The sequence below is a fragment of the Momordica charantia genome, assembly GCF_013281855.1.
Source record: "Momordica charantia cultivar OHB3-1 chromosome 5 unlocalized genomic scaffold, Mcharantia_2.0 BLBB01000005.1, whole genome shotgun sequence".
NCBI lineage: Eukaryota > Viridiplantae > Streptophyta > Magnoliopsida > Cucurbitales > Cucurbitaceae > Momordica > Momordica charantia.
In genome coordinates, this window is record NW_028275163.1 from 2,420,986 (window position 1) to 2,441,072 (window position 20,087).

Consider the following 20,087-nt stretch of genomic DNA (forward strand, 5'->3'; position numbering starts at 1 on the left):
CTTCTTTGTACCTTTTCTCAGGCGTTTATTGCTTCCATTCAATCGGTTCTAGCCGTGAAGGCCGAGCTGGATGGGAGGGAAGCTCTGGCAGCGAGGGAGGAAGAGGAGTTCTCTGCTGCCTTGGAGGCTGCTTCTTCCACCATGAAGGATGAGCTGCTGAAAGCTCACTCTGAGGTGGAAATTTTGAAGGCCGAGGTGGAGGCCAAGACCGAGCTGCTGAAGAAAGAAGAGGACAGACGCAAGGCCCAGCTCCGAGCTGCCCATGCTATCACCAAGAGCTTGGAGAAGGAGAAGTTCCAACTCCTCAAGGAGAAGGACGACATGATCCAGGCGCTTGAAGCGAAGGAGGAGGAGCTGAAGCATGCGACTGCCGAGCTGGAGACGGTGAAGGAGCGTCTCAGCAACGGAGTCCTATTGGAGGAATCGTTTAGGCAACATCCTGACTTCGATGGATTTGCCAAAGACTTCTCTGACACGGGCTTCAAGTTTCTCATGAAGGGCATTGCTTCCGAGATGCCTGACCTTCAGATCAATCTCGGTGGTCTGAAGAAGAGGTATGCTGAGCAGTGGGCGTCTGGGCCTAGCGGCACCCCTGGCCCCCAAGCGTTGGTGGATAAGTACGTCAGAGATCTGGACTCTGACTATTCCGACCTCGAAGAGGATCAGGTCGGCACCACTCAAGAGGGCGCTCCTCAAGCAGGCTCTTATGTGATCACCTTTCATGAGTCTTTTCTCTGTCTTTCCTCTCTTCTTTTGTAAGTGTTAGGGAAGAGCTGCAAGGTCTATAAGCCTTGGCTCTGCTTTTCATTCAATAAAGAGGCTTCTCGTTTGTTTTTACTTTGTTGCCTTCCTTTCTTTGCTTTTTCTTTAAGTTAAAGCCAATGTCACCTCGCACCTCGTACTTTTGAGGTCGCGCCTTCAAAAATACTTGAATTTGTGAATTCGAATCTCTGTCTAGTATTCAATGCATTGCACCAACTCTGGATTTTTTAATATCGCACCCTAAAGTTCGTAGCTGTTCTTCATATCACACCTCGTACCCTCAAGTTCGGAGGCTTGATCATTTTGAACTTTTCACATCGCCACTTTACCTTGAAGGTTTGAATTTTAAGTTCGTCAGTGGTTTTGGCATCGCACCTCGTACCCTTAGGTTTTGGAGGATTGGATTTTAACCGACTGCTGGAATGTGATCGTGTGGGAGTCTGTGGCCCCCATTTAATTTCTTGTCGAACTCGAAATCATGAAATTAAATCATCACATTTATTCCGATCGTAATTCTTTTTGAAACAGTTTTTACAGATCCATTGAAAATCCTTTTGGCATTTCAAGGATAATAACGCTTCAGGTGCTCCGCGTTCCACGGGTGCGCGAGGACGTCTCCTTTCAGATCGGCCAATATGTACGTCCCAGGTCGGACTATTCCCTTGACCTCAAACGGCCCCTCCCAGGTCGAGTCAAGGGCACCCACATGGGTTTGGACCCTCCTTAAGACCAGATGTCCGACTTGGAAGGTCCGAGGTCGAACGCGGGCGTTGTAATGCCTGGCCATTCTGCCCTGATATTCCGCCAGGCGTAGCTGGGCCATTGCTCTTCTTTCTTCCAACAAGTCGAGGTTGAGGAGCAGTTTTTCCTCATTTGCTGCAGGCTCGTAACGCTCTACTCTGTCAGATGGCATACTGATCTCAACCGGGACTACAGCTTCGGAGCCGAAAGCCAGGGAGAACGGGGTCTCACCCGTCGATTCTCTTTGGGTGGTTCGGTACAACCATAGGACCTCTGGTAGTTCCTCGGCCCACCTGCCTTTCTTGGAGTCCAGTCTAAGTTTGATGCCTCGCTTGATGATCTTGTTGACTGCCTCCACCTGCCCATTTGCTTGCGGATGTGCGGGGGACGAGCTAAGGTGACTTATGCCAAGTTCGCTGAAAAAGCTTTTGAACTTCGCGTTGTCAAACTGCTTCCCATTATCTGTCACAATGGCCTTCGGTATACCAAAGCGACATACGATATTTGTCCATACAAAGGACGTGACTCTGGATTCCGTTATGTGGGAGAGTGTCTCGGCCTCGGTCCACTTTGTGAAGTAGTCCACAGCAACCACAACAAACTTGGTCTGGCCTTTGCCCAAAGGGAAAGGACCAATGATATCTACCCCCCACTGCGCGAATGGCCACGGGGCCGAGATGGGGGTGAGCAGCTCGGGAGGTTGGTGGATTATGTTTCCGTAGCGTTGGCAATTGTCGCAAGTTCTAACGAACTTCTTGACGTCCTGGCTGAGGGTCGGCCAATAGTATCCTTGTCGGATCACTTTGGCTGACAGCGACCGGGCGCCTGAGTGATTGCCGCACACTCCTTCGTGGATTTCTCTGAGGACGTATAGGCCCTCTTCAGGGGTTAGGCATTTCAATAGAGGCAGGGAAAAGCCGCGTCGGTACAACGCTCCACCTCGGACCACGAACCTTGCTGCTTGCCTGGCCAACCTTCTGCGCTCCTTGGGGTCTTGTAGTGAATTGCCCCCAATAAAGTCCACAATCGGGTCCATCCATGAGGACTCTGGAGCGCCGATCTCCATCAGATCTGGCTCTGGGATCGAGGGATTATCTAAGATCTCGACGGGGACCGACCTAGCCAGGTCAGTCTCGTACGCTGATGCTAACTTGGCCAAGGCGTCGGCATTAGAATTTTCTGCTCGGGGAACCCGGCTTACCTCGTAAGTTCGAAATTGGGCGAGGTACGATCTGACTTTGCCCAAATACTTCTCCATTCGGGGTTCCCTGGCTTAGTACTCTTCCGTGATCTGGCTCACAACCAGCTGGGAGTCGCTGAAGATCTTAACACAAGAGGCCCCCAATGCTCTGGCGATTCGTAGGCCGGCAACAAATGCTTCGTACTCAGCCTCGTTATTGGAAGTTCGGAAGCCGAACCTCAAGGCATACTCAAATCGCTTGCCTCCTGGTCCGAGCAAGAGGACCCCGGCCCCGCACCCCTTCTCGTTGGAGGATCCGTAGACATAGATTGTCCACGGTAGGTCGGACTTGCTCAGCTCGGAAGGTGGTGTGAGTTCGGCTATGAAATCTGCCGCTGCTTGTCCTTTCAACGCAGTTCTGGGTTCGAACTGGATGTCGTACTCACTTAGCTCCATTGCCCACTTCAACAGGCGTCCAGAAGCTTCTGGCTTACGGAAGATGTTTTTTAGGGGCAAGTTAGTGAGCACCACCACAGTATGGGCTTGGAAGTATGGTCTAAGCCGTCGGGCCAAGGTGATTAAAGCAAGAGCCAACTTTTCCATTTGAGGGTATCTGGTCTCGGCTTCGGTCATAGCCTTGCTTGTGTAGTAGATCGGGTTTTGCTGCGCTTCCTCTTGCCTAATTAGGGCCGAGCTGACGGCACTGTCAGACACTGCTAAGTACAACTGGAGCTTGTCCCCTGGCAGGGGTTTGGCGAGCAAAGGTGCCGAGCAGAGGTAACTTTTCAACTGCTGAAATGCTTGCTCGCACTCCGCTGTCTATTCAAACGGCCCTTTCTTTCGTAAGACTTTGAAGAAAGGAAGGCACTTATCTGTCGATCTTGAAACAAACCGGTTCAGGGCCGCAATCCTGCCATTGAGGCACTGAAGCTGTTTCAGCGTCTTAGGTGCCTCCATCTCGAGCACGGCTTTAATCTTTTCGGGGTTGCCTCGATCCCCCGGTTGTTCACCATGAAGCCAAGGAATTTTCCCGAAGAGACTCCAAAGGCACATTTAGCTGGGTTGAGCTTCATTTGATATGTCCTCAGAACCTCGAAGGCTTCGGTCAGATCGGAGAGATGCGACTTAGACTGCTTGCTCTTGACAAGCATGTCGTCCACATACACTTCCATATTCCGGCCGATCTGCTTGGCGAACATTTTGTTCACCATTTTCTGGTAGGTCGCTCCTGCGTTCTTTAAACCGAATGGCATGACCTTGTAACAGTACAGACCTTGGTCCGTTATGAATGCGGTATGATTTTGATCCGGGACATGCATCTTGATTTGGTTGTACCCAGAGTAGGCATCCATGAAAGTGAGCAGTTCGTGCCCGGCTGTGGCGTCCACGAGCTGATCAATCCTCGACAGTGGGAAGCAATCTTTCGGGCATGCCTTATTTAAGTTCGTAAAGTCTACGCACATTCTCCACTTTCCGTTAGATTTTTTAACTAATACAACATTGGAGAGTCACTCGGGATACGAAATTTCTCTTATGTATTCAGCTTTCAAAAGTTTGCTAACTTCCTCAACAATTACATCACTCCTCTCCTTGTTTATAGGTCTTCTTTTTTATTTTACAGGTCGGAATGATGGATCTATGCTGAGGCGATGCGTCATAATCTTTGGGTCAATGCCAGGCATGTCCTCATGGGACCACGCAAAGACGTCCGAGTTGGATCTGAGGAAGTGGATTAGCTCCTCTCTGTCGGTGGCCCCCAGCTTGGTTCCTATGCTTACTTGCTTCTCGGGACTAAGCAGAGGAACAAGCTCGAGCTCCTCAGTGGGTGCGGCAAACTCCCTCCTCGGCAGATCGGCTTTGAACTCGAGCATCCCATCCCTACTGGCGAGAGTTTCAAGGGCGCAGACCGATGAGCCTTTGAGTGCGGAGGCATAGCACTCCCTCGAAGCGGTCTGTTCTCCTCGGACCGTGCCCACGCCATTGGGGGTGGAATACTTCAAAACTTGATGAAGTGTCGAGGGAATGGCCCGAAATGAGTGGATGATGGGTCTCCCAAAGATGGCGTTATAGGCCGATCTACCGTCAATTACCACGAACTCGGCCATTTGGGTGACCTGAGTTTGGTCCTGCCCAAGCGTGATCGGCAAGTCGATGTAACCCTATGGGATGACCGATTCTCTAGAGAACTCAACCAGCGATGTCGGGCTTTTCTTCAATTGTGACCTCGTCCATCCCAGGGCGAGGTAGGTCGGTAAGGACAGGATGTTAGCAGATGCGCCTCCGTCTACCAGCACCCTCCTGACCACCACATGATCAATCAAGGGAGCGATCACAAGTGCATCATTGTGGGGCAGGTGGACCTCCTCCAAGTCTGCACCGTCGAAGGTGATTGGGCAGGTCGGCCTCTGCTCCCTGATGATGCACACCTCGCGCTTGGCTGCACGAGCTAACTCCTTTCTTTTGCGTCCGGACTGACCCCCGCTTGGCCCTCCGAAAATGGTATTGATGACCGCAGGTCGGTCAGTGCGCCGGGGCGGCGTCCTCGAACGCTTCCGCTCTTCCTTTTTTTCTGCCGAGCTGATCCTGGGCTTTCCCACAAATTTCTTGAAGTAGCCATCTTGAATTAGATCCTCAATTTGGCGCTTCAACTCCCAGTAGTCCGACGTGTTATGGCCGTGCTCCCGATGGAAGCGGCAATACTTGTCCTTGCTGCGCCTCTCCGGAGCTCCCCGAAGCTTCTCAGGACGTTTGAGTAGTTTTTCCATTCCAGACTCCTCGATGTTCGTTAGGATCTCGGAAATTGGAATCGTGGTCGGGGTGAAGCGTTCGTAAGGCCGGCTCCTGGTAGGTCCGTTCTCTGCCCTTCGATACTCAGCTCGGCCGCTGGAAAAGGATCCCTTGTCCTTGGACTTGGGATCTGCCTTTTCTATATCTTTTCCACTTCTTCCCCGGCCGATCTTTCGTTCTGATCGGCCGGTTTTGGTTCGGAGGAGCTCCTGTCCATCGATGACTTTCTTCGCCTTCTGAAGCACCTCAGCGAAGGTGGACGGGGCCTCCTCTCCAAGTTTCACCGTGAGGGCTTCGTCGGCTAGACCGGTGAGAAAATAACACATGGCCGAGTCATCGGAGCAGTGTGTGACCTTCAATTGCTCCTCTTGGAATCTGGTGACATATTCTCGCAGCGTCTCACCCTCCTTCTGTCTGATGGTGGCGAGATGGGTCGTTGTCTTTTTGTCATAATGCCAAGAAGAGAACTGGGCGAGGAACTCCCTTCTCAGCTGAGAGTAGGTCGAGATCGACCTGGCTGGCAGTCTCTGATACCACAATCGCGCGCTGCCAGTAAGCGCGATCTGAAAGGCGCGGCATTTGATTGCGTCTGATGCCGCTTGGAAATCCATGAGGCCTTCAAAGACCTCAACATAATCCTTGGGGTCCTTCGACCCATCATAAGGTTTCACGGTAGGAGCTTTGAACTTCGGAGGGATCGGTGCTTCCAAAACGTCCGAGGTGAAGGGCGATTCTCCCAAGTCGCCATCGTTCAGTGGACCTTCTTTCTGCTCACATTTGACCTTTAAGGCCTCCACCTGAGCGTCGAGCTGGCCCCTCAGCTGGTCGAACTCCTCCCTTGTAATCACTCCTGTAGGAGTTGCTGGGTTGCGAGAGGATTCAGCCTGCTGGTTGGAGCTCCTGTGTGAGCGGGATGGTGACTGTCTTTTTCAGAGAGATGTGCCTCTCTTTCTGTTGAGGTGTTCACGAAGGTCTCCTCTCTGGCGAGTGTGTCCCTCGCTCTCGTTGTCTTCGGGATGTTCCTCCTCGACTAGGCCGAGGTGGGAACCCCTTTGCTCGCGTATGCCAGCGCGCGTCACTCGGTTCTCAGATCGGGACCCTGCGCCTGCAGCTAATATCATTTCGTTATACATTTCCTCCATGGACCGCATTTTTGTGCGCATTGCCTCCATTTCTCTCTGGAGTGCGTCCAAGTTCTCACTTGTCGGGGTCGGGGCTGGACCCCGGGCGCCCTTCTTAGAGGTTCCACCTCGGCCACGGGTGGCCTTGGATGTCCTTGGGGGGTGCGCAGGTGGTAGAACAGGCACGGTGATTCGTGCCGACCTGCGGAGGGGTTCTGTTGCTAGGCCGTCGTGACCTTGCCCCTCTACCACTGCTGCTCCGACCTCCCTCTGGTGGGCATCGCTGGCAGCTAGGGTCCTTCGATCTGCCGTATTGGTCGAGTTTGCGGGTTGAACCATTTTCGCTTGCGTGTTGGTTTAAAAGAATTGGGATGACTTAGATTGTCGTCCCCACAGACGGCGCCAAATGTTTATGCAAGGATATGCACAACAGTGTATTTCTGATTACAGCTCGAACTCGGTCTCCGGACCAATCTGAACACTTGGGCGGACCTGCACAAAAAGGTGAGCACTCCGACGATCAAGTCAGTATAGGTCGGATTCCCAGTTTAGTTCGAGGTCAAAGAATCATCGTACCTGATCGTGGAGTGAGGTCCTCTACTTATGGGTGGTAGTCCCGCTAATCTCGCGGCGGTTACACCCGGTAATCTCGGGACTGACGATTACACCCGATAATCACGCTGCTGACAGTAGCTCACATCGGCCCCCACCGAGCTTCCCGGTAGATCGAACCTTGGCCAGGTCCACCTCGGCCCTCATACTTAGCATCTGTCAACACTAGTGGTGGTGATCTCGACGGTCCGAGCTGGGCATGACTCATGAGTCATCTTGGAGCACCAATAGTGGTCCTCCACGTGTCCAGGGTATTCTCTTCCCCAAACACCTATGATTTTGACTTAGTTTTAATTTGGTCCATGTAGTTTGGACTTAGTTTCATTTAGTACCTGTGGTTTCAAAAGTTTCGATTTGGTAACTATAGTTGAGTCAACTTTACCAATCGTGTTTGTTGTTGTCATACTAATAATTTTTTGTTTTTTCGTAGGAGTTTTTTATTTGGGTAACTTTATTAGTTGAGTGTATTAGATTTTAGGGCTGGAAAAAAAAAAGATAAAATAGGGTGGTTTTTCAGGTGGGTATAAAACACAATATATGGAAGACTTATGAGAACAAGGGACTAATATGAAACTTTTAAACTTTTTTAAAATTTTAAGAATTAAATTGAAGATAAATCAAAATCATGAGGATTAAATTGAAACTTTTAAAATCATAGGGACCAAATTGAAACTTTGCCTAAAATATGGTTACTAAATTTGCAATTTAACCTACAATTCTTAGAAGTAATTTTGAAAAAAAAAAAGTGGTTTTTAAAACAATTTCCAAATAAATTTTTGTAAATTCCAAGTGTAACATTTTTGTTTCTCCATCCCTCCTTTTTTTTTTTTCTTTTCCTTTTAAATTGTGTTTTAACGACATTAAAATGGGTTGTCTAAATTCTAATGAAAAGGGAAGGGTTTAATGAGGTATTCCATTAGTCACAAATGGGCCAGGAGGCCCATTATGATAACGTGTAATGGGCCATTAGGCTCTGTCGCCCCCATCTCGTGAGATTATCAGGCCCAGGCCCGCTTATGGTTATTACATGTTTACATCTCTCGGTTATGGATGCCTTCATTGAAAAATAAGTTATTCTTGGCATTTTGCAACATGTTAGAAAATTGAAAATTAAAATTTTCTGAATATATATCGAAACCAATGAAAATTTTGTATTCCTAAAAAAAAAAGAAAAACTAATGAAAATTTGTAACACATCAAACAAAAGTTACACGACATGAGCATGGTTTAGTGGTAAAGACATTTTGATCCTCTCAAAAGGTCGAAAGTTTGCTTTTTTCCATAATTTTTCAACGACTTGAATGGATAAAAAGAAGATAGTTTTTTTTTTAGTTCAACAATATGTGGGGTAAGGATTCAGCGAGGTGCAAGTGCTAGTTGCTCAATAGAAGGCTGCGACCTTGATTTCCTTGGGACTCACGTACATGGATGGAATGGATACATTTCCTGCGATCAATTGAATCATGTTGAGACTGACAAAAAAAAAATCTTTGAAACATTGGCATATATATTAGGCATGTGCAAAAAAGTGCAAGGGCATCCCTTGCAATTTACTCAAATTATAATATTGTATATTTGTAGATGCAATAACTCTTGAAGCATAAATTTAGACCTATCAATAAAATAATTATTAAAATAGTTTTTATATTTAATACAATACAATACTACCTTACAATCTTTTACTCAATTGCATTAATTTTATCTATATGTTTTTAGAAAGAGAAAAAAAAACTATAACTCCCTCTCTAAACTTCAACTTCAACGCATAAATTTAATGTCAACTTGATCATAACTCAATTAGTTAAGGTATAAAAAATTTCAATGGTTTATATCATTAATAAATGATGTTAAATATGATTAAAAATCCATGTGAAATGAAAACTAAGAGGGCAAAGTAAAACACAAAACATGATACCAAAATTTATTGGCAAGTTAATTGACAAGAAAGCCCTTGGCCACACTTTCCCTTCTAAGGGCTTTTAGGGCCCACCATAGACTCCAAACAAAGTGATCCACAACTCAAAGATAGCTATCCTCCAAATCAAAGAAAAGTATATTATTACCTTCTTTCGCTAATTAAAAATAAAAATAAATAATAAATAAAGTCCCAACATGTATAAAAATATGCTACCAATGGCCAATTGTCTCCCTTAATTCATTTTAGATTGCAAATTATGTAAAAATAATTAATTTAAAAACCTTTTTTTTCCCGCAAATGTCCGACATTAACAAAGAGACTTGCTGATAATTAAGGTGCCAGAAACATTGACGAGAAAGTCAACAGTGCAACTGAAATAGACAAATAACAACAACACCACGTACCAAGACAAAACATAACAACTCATTTATGAAAATAAATCTCAAGCAAACCCTATATATCAAGGTCAGGAGCAATAATGAACACTATATCATCAAATAGTAGCACGAGCATAAACATTACTATAGAAAAATGTAAAATAGTTGGGGTCGGATGTAAGATGAGAAACACCCATGTGTCTTAAAGTTGCGTTCATTCTCTCAAAATATAGAATTTAAAAACCTCTACCCCTTGCTAATATAAAAATGTCTAGTTATGTTCGTGCACAATTATTATTTAGATCATAATTTGTGAATCTATATTTAGTTCATTTATATATACATATGCATACCAGAATTCTAAGAGAGGATATCATATATTCAAAAGAAGAAAATATACTACATAAAACTCTAATTCTAACTTAAGCTTCGAATCGTGTGTAGCTCATAACCTTTCTATTTTGCAGGTCTGTCGAATCTTTTTTATCCTTTAAGATTGATGTAAATTTGGTAGATTTCGAAAGTCCAATATTTTGCATCAACAATAAATAATTAAATATATATCTATATTTATACGATTGTCATTAATAAAAATACTTCAACACAATCACAAAACCAATCATTTTTTATTTATTTTTTTATTTTAATAATCATGTCGTGCAATAGGATCAAATAAGTCTTCGTGGATGTAGATATAACCCACCATACTTATGCAACTTTTTAGGACTATCATATTTGTTCAATTATTATGCAACATAATTTCGTAATAATAACATTTCTGAGTTTCAAAATTAGTCGTCATCTCAAACCTACGATATGTAATGAAACTCAGTTGATCAATAATTTCATAAAGTAAAAAAATATTTTGCAGGTGGATTCAAGTAAAGAAGTTGATCATGTCTCTATACACGATATTTTTTTAGAAGAAGCTACAATAAGGTGTAAAAGTTGATCAATAACACATTCTATACGACCCATGAATTTATCGTGATAATTATAATTTTTATGAAGTAATAATATTCTAATATAATGATGATTCTTTAGAAAATAAAAAAAGGTAAAATTATTGTGATTAGTTGGTTTATTGTTGGGAGTAAGGTGGAGCCGTTAGGCGGAGCACATGGGCGCTGTACGAGGCGTTTTCTGCAGCTATGGGATGTCGCCGGCGCCGTAAATTCACGCGCCGGCGAGTCGCGTGGGCGGAGAGGTCACAACATTAAATTTAATTTTTATATTCATTTATTTAAAATAACAAATCTGCTTAAATTTTAGCGCACTCCTTTTTGGAAATTAAAAAACTATTTTGATTACTGCGATGCGACCTTTTATGGTAGTTTATTTATTAGACTATAATTTTAATGGCATATTTTATTTCATTTTTTTTTCTGAAAAAAAGTCTCCAAAGTTTGATATACTTCAAATTTGTGTAAAATTTTATTTTGCTTATTTAATAAATTTTTTTTTTCTTTCAAAACTCATCCATCCTTAACTTTCGTTTACAACATACTTGTATTTTGCATGCACAACTTATTGTTGATAGATTGAACGGTCCAGTGAAATATTTGGATTAAGATCATGTTGTGTTTAAAATGTACGGATGAATTTACTAAATCTTATCATTTATAGAAATAATAAGTTGGAACAAGATTTTCAAATTGTAAAATTATCCGTCAAAATTTAAATATAAAAAAAGAAGACCTAATATATACATGGTTTTTTTTTGGTTAAATTACTTGTGAAAAACTAACAAATGGTTTTTCTGTAAGTCCAATGAATGTGAAAATTTAATATTATTGTAAAAAAAAAAATATATATATATATATATATATATATATATATATATATATATAAATGTGAACGTGTATTCTATTCATTTCATATATTTTTGCTTTAATTTAAAATTACTATATTGTAACGTATAAGATTAATAATGGTGTGATTTTTAAAGTAAACAACTAAATATTTATTTTACAACATAGAATATCATGAAAAATGAATGAAATAATTGGTTACAGAAATTAAAATTTTTTTTAGAAAATTAAAATGATTGATAATAATTATGAAGGAACGGATTTTGGTATAAATACAATTATACAGATGGGTTTCTACTCAAATTGGGTGCACAATAATACAATACAACCAAGCAAATTTATTATTTGTTTTCGGTGGTAAAATCATTAAAATATCTAATTTAGCCTATCAACTTTAAAAAATAATCATAGATTTTTTTTAAACATAACTTAAAAAAAAAAAAGACATTCATCAAAGCTATGTAGATTGGATGCGAGGATTGCGTGCACATACATTAATTATCAAAATATAACAAATACCGATTATTATTTTTCCTTTTGAAAAAATAGATATTTTAAAATTTTAGTCGATAAAAATAGTTAGGAGTTAAAATAAACCTTTTTAAGAGTTTAGATATTAATAAAATAAATGTTTGTTTAAAAAAACAAAAAAATACAGTAAATGTTGAATTATAAAATTTTGTCGGTATTTTACAATTTTCAATTTAGTCCATACAATTTGCAATAAAGCCCAGTTTCAATTTAGTTCATAAAATTTAGTAAATTTTAGGGAAGAAATTCATTTATTTTCTTACATTCTTTACTCAATCTTTAAATTCTAATACAACCAACCAACACAATTTGATAAGCATAAAATATTAGCTTATTCTCAATAATTAAATCTAAATCAACACGTTAAAGTATCTATTTATACCAAATAAATTTATGAGTTCGATTTTTCATCTTACATTTTATATTGAAAAAGACGTTTAATTGAATCAATCGATAAAGTTGAAACTTTCAAAATTTCAAGGACTAAATTAAAACATTACACCTCTATTCGATTAATAGGAACAAAATTTATAGTTTAAATTGAACAATTATTAAAGAGAGAAAACAAACAAACAAAAAAAAAAAAAGTGGTGCAATGAAATGGAAACGTAGGGAGGTGAGAGTTGCGTGGTGGCTACTTCTTAATCAGTGCTCAAAATTATAATAAATTTAATTTAATTTAAAAAAAAAAAGAAAAAAAAGTCAAAACATATCACATAGCGAAGCAAAAATATCATGACCGTATTGGACCGGTTCGATCTACGTGGGGCCCACACGGACCCAATTTCCGGTGTGAGCGGGTCCGCACCGTATCGCTACCCCACGTGCTCCACCTCCATCAAAATCAACGTAACTCTCAGCCTCATGCAACCATTTTTTTTCCCTTATATATATATATTTTTTAATTTAAATTTAAGGTTTTTGGTCAATGTAATTGCCGGTTTGATTTATTGATATCTGTAATTTCAATTTTGATTCTATTTAGTTTCTGAATTTTTCTAAAATATTTGTTTTGATCTTTATATTTTAAAAAATTAATAATTTTTTTTTGTCTTTATTTACAAAATTTTAATATAAATTTTACATATAACATAATCTCTTTAATATAAACCCGTGATTACATTTCAATAAATATATTAAATATAGTATCGTGTTGAAATCGTGATAGAAAAAATGAGAATAAACAAATTAAGAGACCAAAATTTTTACTTTTGAAAGATAAAATATATAGAGATTGAAATAAACATTTTAAAAGTACTGGACTAAAATTAACCAAAGTTGAAAGTACATGTACCAAAATAATATTTTAACCTAAATTTAATAATAATAATGTTTTTTTTTCCTATTTCCTGTTGCCACTTCTAGACGACAATTAATTTAATGAACTACGCATTTTGATGAATGGTTTTAGTACTAGTATTTTAGTCCACTCAATCTTGTTGTTAAAGTTGTTCTCGATCCTTTATCTTTTAAGTCTAAACTTTATCTAATTAAGTGTCGGGATACATTTTGACAACTAACCAAAATAACTAGTCACAATGTTCGAAATATTGTCACTTAACTAACTCAATCAGTTCACGATATTAGAGAGAAAAAACTCCACAAGATTAAAGTTTGAATTTCCATCCCACCATATTGTTTATATATATATATATATATTAAACGTTTTTTTTTTTTGAAAAGGCCATATTATTTAAACTTGAAAAGGAAAATAATTATAATGACCTAAAATTTACATATATATCTAAAAATTAAAGTATTATATATAATTTTATACACAATGTTATGGATTGATCTATATTAGCTCAACTTTCCATATTATCATATACTAATTTTGTACACAATGTTATGGGTTACTCTATATTAGCTCAACATTCCATAATGTAATTTGGCTTTATCTTAAGAAGACTTGTTTCCAAATTAAGAGTTGTTTCTTGAAAAAAAATTAATAAATTCGATATTAAAATAGATATTTATCTATTAACAAACAAAAAAATTGTTAAATAATCAGTTTCAAAATTGCACTTTTTTTTTTTTTTTTGCAGTGATTCGTTTAAGAATCAGAAATAAATTATTTAGGTGGGTAAAAATTAAAATAATATTTTAATCATTATACTTTTAATGTTGGTTTATATTTGTTCTCTACTTTTAAAATGTTCATTTTAATATCTGTTGATGCATAAATTTAGTCTGGAATTCCGTCAAAAAGGGATCGACAAGACCAAGCATGTGTGGCAAGGCTCCTTGCTGTTTTATTTTCCAATTATTTCTTCAATTAAATAAAAGAAAATACTAAATAATAGTACGAATTATCTTTTATCTCATTCGGAAGGATATCATCTCATAATTATCTATGATTGTTTCTGTCTCTACCTCTTTTGATAATAGGTACCGTAACTGGTATTACAATGATCGGTTTAATCGGTATTTTCTTTTATGGTTCATATTCTGGATTAGGTTCATCCCTGTAATAATCGGATGAACTGAGTTGTAGACATGAAAGCGTAAGAACTCAACAACATCCCCCTCAAATAAAGTAGGGTGTTGTGAGCATATTTGTTGCCCTCTTCAAATTGACTTACTTTCCTATTTATAGAAGTTGAATCTTGATCCTCTAGGATTGTGGAATTCGAATACGGATACATCGCCAATGGTACTTCCTATGAGTTTTTATCCTATTTGGCTTTTCATTGACTCGAGTTCCTTGACCAGCTGTTGATTAGCTTTTACCCATGTTGATTAGCTTACCCATGCCCCCGGAGGTTTTTTGTTTGGACATCAAACAAATAATTTTCTCAAGTATAAAACATAGGAAATAATTAATTTACGTCAAATTTGAACATCATAATAGAATAAATAACATGCTTAATTTTTATTTAACAATTCATCACCTTCAACCATCCCATCCCGAAAAAGAATAACTCTCGATTTACCATCCTTCTCGAAAGACAATCATCGTCGAGTGTAAAGTGTAGGGTGTTGTGAGCATAGCAACGAGTAGCGATTTGTAGGGTTTGACTTACTTCCCTAATTATAATTTATAGAAGTTGAATCCTGTGTGGAATTCGAATACTGATACATCTAATAAATTTGGTTATCTCAATCTACAAGATCTTCTCGTTTTGAATAAAGGGGATTGAGATTTTCTCATCCATAAAAATCTCTATATACTTTTAACTTTGGTTCATTATAGACTCTATAATTTTAAGAGGTTCATTTAAAAAAATAACTATTTTGATTTCCATTTGAAAAATTGAAACGAATCCTATACACAGTAGAAATTCATTGGTTTAAATTATGTCTACCATCTAAAAAATATATTAAGTACAATGTCATGTTCAAATTGTGATAAAAATGTCAAAATAATCAATTTTTAAAATTAGTATTGAAAGCACAACGAATATATTGAAAGCTTAATGCTACGCTGGACAAAAACTAAAAGTAGAAATACAAAATAAATATTTCAATAACTGCACAATCCACTAATCGTAGGAAGACTACTGAACTTTTGTATTTTAAAAAAAAAAATCATGAATGATGATATGTGAAGTATATGATGGTTGATGGAGTAATCCTTGATCGTAATTTTCATTATGAGTACCAGGTCCAACATGAAATCTGTAATTGGTATCGATTCTCTTCTTGAGACTTAATTCGATCTTCATAGATTTCTCGTGGTATTTTCCTACGAAATTTTGTTATAAAATAATAAAATAATATTTTAATTGAAAAATGAACATATTTTTAGTCTAATCATTTATTGAGGAATAAAAAAAGACAAAATAGATTAAAGTAAACAAAATTAAGACGGCGTAATCGAATAACGCGACTGTTTGAAATTATCTGAAAAAAAAAAAGTAAAAATCTCGAATTTCAAGAACAAGAACTTCCCCATCAAAGGAATTAGGAATAGAAATAGAGAGAATCGAGAAAACCAAAATTAATTCTCTGTAAAAGAATTTCTCTCTCCACCATAACACGGCGGCGCGTGTTTCCCAGGCGCCGCCCTCTCTCTCTCATCTTTTTGGACTCCCTCAGTCGTCACCTCCCCCACCTTAAAAAGTCCAAATCCCACCCAATTCCTTCAACCTTCTTCTTCTTTCTCTCTCTCTCTCTCTCTCTCTTTGATGAAAATTAACCCAAAATTTTAGAGAGAGAAACAGCCTCTGTTTCTTGAACCAATTTCAATGGCGTCGTTCGCTTTCAAAACCGGGAGACTCAATCTTTACACAGTCACTTTAATCGTCATCCTCTGCGCCGCCTTTTACCTCGTCGCCGTCTGGCAACACTCCGTCGGAAAAAGCGCCGTCTTCTCCGGCGTCAATTACGAAGCCTGCACCACCACGGCCGCCGCCGCCGCCGCCGCCGTCGTCACCACCGTGGTCGACCTCGATTTCACTGCCCATCACACGGCCGACCAACTCCCGGCGATCCCGACGGCGCGTCGACCTCAACTCCCGCCGTGCGACTCGAAGCTCTCCGAGTACACCCCCTGCGAGGACCGCGAAAGGTCGCTCAAATTCGACCGGGACAGATTGATTTACCGGGAAAGGCACTGCCCGGTCGCCGGCGAGATTCTGAAGTGCCGGATTCCGCCGCCGAATGGGTACACGGTGCCGTTCCGGTGGCCGGAGAGCCGGGATTTCGCCTGGTTCGCGAACGTGCCGCACAAGGAATTGACGGTGGAGAAGAAGAATCAGAATTGGGTCCGGTTCGAGAACGACCGGTTCAGATTCCCAGGCGGCGGCACCATGTTCCCCCGCGGCGCCGACGCCTACATCGACGATATCGGAAAATTGATCAATCTCGCCGACGGCTCCATTAGAACCGCCGTTGACACCGGCTGTGGGGTACGTAACGAATTTTCAACTAATATTTCCTTATCGAACCGGCCGGTTTAATCGTAATGTGGTCCTCGTACATTGCTCCATTGGCCAGTCAAACCGGCCGGCTTGACTCATCCGTCAAAGCGGGTCATTTTCAGTGAATTGAATTAAATATTTGATAGGAAAATATCCGGAAATTGATTTCTTTCCTTATATTTTCATAATTCCCATAATAGGATCAATGGGATTTTCCATTTAATAATGGAAAATTTCAAATATCTTATTTGTTATTAGTGGGGGCTGAGTCGGGTGACTCTGCCAATAAGGAAATTATATTATTTTACGAATTGTTTTTTAAAAAAAGAGTAATGCAAAAAAATAATATAAAATTTTCTTTAAATGCTTCTTTTTTTCTCTTTTGAAAAAAATTAACTTTTGGTGACTATTTTGACTAGTGTTGATAGACGTAACGTTAGGTGAGTGAAAGGCGGCACCGACCAATAGATAGGTGACACGCACGTCGTGAATTTGATATATGTGGGAAAATATTTCTAGCATCATTATTTATTTATTTATTTTTATTTTATTTTATTTTGTGGGTTCTTACGTAATTTTAGTTATATATGGTATGGATGAATTTTAGAAATATTGTGCTTATATGTACATGTGGATGCATGTGATTGTAGCAAATATACTTTAACTTTAGTGATTTAATAATATTATATATATATATATATATATATATATATATATTTTGGCATTTGGAAGGAAATATTGGCAGTATTATGGAATATATATGGTAATCTGAAACAAAATTGAATAATGCATTAAATGTGTTGACCTCAGCAACTAAAGTTGAAAAAAACTGAAAAATAATGGAACATAGTTTTTTTCAAACAGGGTACAGAAGCTGTTCTCTCTCTCTCTATATATATATATTAATTATTATTTATTTATCTATTCATATAGTTGTTGGTGATGGGTTAATAATTGTGTCTTATTATCTGTTCTCAAAAAAAAATTTGTGTCTAATTATCCAAAAGTTTATTAAGTTTTTATGATTTGACGTGTACCATTTTCTCACATAAGTGGGAATAAAATCATATAAATGGATATAATGCTGTCAATAATCTCTTCTTTTAATTTTTTCCTCAAAAATTAAAGATAATAATCTTTTCTTTTAATGCTAATTTGAACGCAAGTTTTTTTTTTAATCTTTTGAAACAGTTTCTCCATTAACAGTACATTCAAGTTCTTTTTTTTTTACTCTTGTGAGTTGAATCTCCCACCCCGACATGTTTGACTACCATAACATATTCTCGCTCGTTCAAGGGAGCCAAATGTGTGTGCAATGTCATATTTACCTGAAATTTTTAATTTTATAAGATACAAGGAGAATTTGAAGTCTATATCAATCATCGGTTTTTCTTTTCCTTTTGGTCAGGTGGCAAGTTGGGGGGCATACTTATTGTCAAGGAAAATAGTTACAATGTCATTTGCACCAAGAGACACTCATGAGGCACAAGTCCAATTTGCACTCGAGCGTGGGGTTCCCGCTTTGATCGGAGTTCTTGCTTCCATCAGACTCCCATATCCTTCTCGAGCCTTTGACATGGCTCACTGCTCTCGCTGCCTCATCCCCTGGGCTCAATCTGGTATTTCTACTTCTTTCTTCCAATAAATATTGCCTGTATTCTCATTCATTCATTTCCATTCCAAACCATATTGTTCTGTGTTGAGCAGAAGGGATGTATCTGATCGAGGTCGATAGAATTCTGCGGCCTGGTGGCTATTGGATTCTCTCCGGGCCACCGATAAACTGGGAAAGCCACTGGAAAGGTTGGAACAGAACGACCGAGGATCTCAAAGATGAGCAGTCCAAAATCGAAGCTGTGGCGAAAAGCCTTTGCTGGAAAAAGTTGAAACAGAAGGATGATATTGCCATTTGGCAGAAACCATCCAACCACATTCACTGTAAAAAGAATCGCAAGGTCTTCAAATTCCCCAACTTCTGCCAGGGACAGGACCCCGATACCGCATGGTTCGTAAACTGTTTATCTTGTTTCTTTTCTCTAGAGATTTTCAAGCTAAAAGGCATGGTCTGCAAGTGAACACTTTGGCTTGCAGAATACTTTGGCAATGATACCAAAACCAAAGTGATCGAAAAGTTCGATGTCCAAAAAGACGCTCAAGCCCTCAAAAATTAAACCTGTGGGGGGTCTTTATTCTAAGCTTGGATTGGTTGCCAAGAATCAGCAGAAATCAATTCCCCAATTGGATAAAACTATGGACAGAGAGAGAGAGAGAGCATATTCCATCTTCTTTTCTATTATACTTACCTTGTTTTTTCACTTGTCCAAATGCAGGTACACTAAAATGGAGCCTTGTTTGACCCCACTTCCTGAAGTGTCTGACATAAAAGAAACAGCTGGTGGGAAGCTGCCCAATTGGCCAGAGAGGCTGACTTCTGTTCCACCAAGAATAAGCAGCGGGAGTTTAAAACAAATCACAGCACAAAACTTCACTGAAAACACAGAGTTATGGAGAAAGAGAGTAGCACATTACAAGGCTTTGGACAACCAGCTTGCTGAGCCAGGGAGGTACCGTAATTTGCTCGACATGAACTCGTTCTTGGGTGGCTTTGCAGCTGCCCTTGTCGACTACCCTCTGTGGGTTATGAATGCCGTCCCCGTCGAAGCTGACTTTAACACCCTTGGAGTCATCTATGAACGGGGACTCATTGGAACATACCAAAATTGGTAAGTAGGAGCTCTCCATCCCTCACTCTCACCATATAAATCCCCTCACTGCAGCTAAATTAACTTGATAAATGCAATCGATCTTAGGTGCGAGGCGATGTCAACTTATCCTCGGACGTACGACTTCATTCATGGCGACTCCATCTTCAGTCTGTACAAGGATAGGTAAATTAGACCATGCATATTACAAGATTCTTTCAGAGTTTCAAGTTCGTAAATTAACTTGCGAGGAAATTGTACCTGAGTTGCAGATGTGATATGGAGGACATTCTGCTGGAAATGGACAGGATTCTTCGGCCACAGGGCAGTGTGATCCTCAGAGACGATGTGGATGTGCTGGTGGAGGTCAAGAACATTGCAGAGGCTATGCAATGGGATTGCAGAATTGCAGACCATGAGAAAGGACCCCATCAGAGAGAGAAGATATTAGTGGCAACCAAGCAGTATTGGACTTCACCTGCACCTGAAGAAGAAAATCAACAAGAAAAGCAGACATCTTCTAAGAGCTAGCAGAGTCTCAATGTTTCAATTCATAGTTCTGTTCCTTTTTCATTCTTTTGTCCCTTTCCTAATCTTTGGGGTTAATAACTCTGATTACAAATTCATTTTTTTGTTTCACTACCCATTTTTTGTGAAGGGACTTTCCGAGGTTGGATCATATT

The 20,087-nt window shown here is 39.8% G+C and overlaps 1 protein-coding gene across 1 annotated transcript; it reads left to right on the forward strand.

Annotated features, from left to right (window-relative positions):
- Window positions 1-15,771: 15,771 nt before the first annotated feature.
- Window positions 15,772-20,046, forward strand: LOC111016299 (S-adenosyl-L-methionine-dependent methyltransferases superfamily protein). Its single transcript, XM_022291632.2, has 6 exons — window positions 15,772-16,690; window positions 18,111-18,321; window positions 18,410-18,707; window positions 19,033-19,425; window positions 19,513-19,590; window positions 19,677-20,046. The coding sequence occupies exons 1-6, from the start codon at window positions 16,028-16,030 to the stop codon at window positions 19,933-19,935; spliced, it is 1,902 nt and encodes a 633-aa protein (XP_022147324.1). The 5' UTR covers window positions 15,772-16,027; the 3' UTR covers window positions 19,936-20,046.
- The last annotated feature ends 41 nt before the right edge of the window (window positions 20,047-20,087 follow it).

Coding starts and splice junctions, on each gene's coding strand:
- LOC111016299 (XM_022291632.2), top strand. CDS start 16,028: ATGGCGTCGTTCGCTTTCAAAACCGGGAGACTCAATCTTTACACAGTC. Junction 19,426..19,512: donor ATTGGAACATACCAAAATTG/GTAAGTAGGAGC, acceptor AATCGATCTTAG/GTGCGAGGCGATGTCAACTT. Junction 19,591..19,676: donor TTCAGTCTGTACAAGGATAG/GTAAATTAGACC, acceptor CCTGAGTTGCAG/ATGTGATATGGAGGACATTC.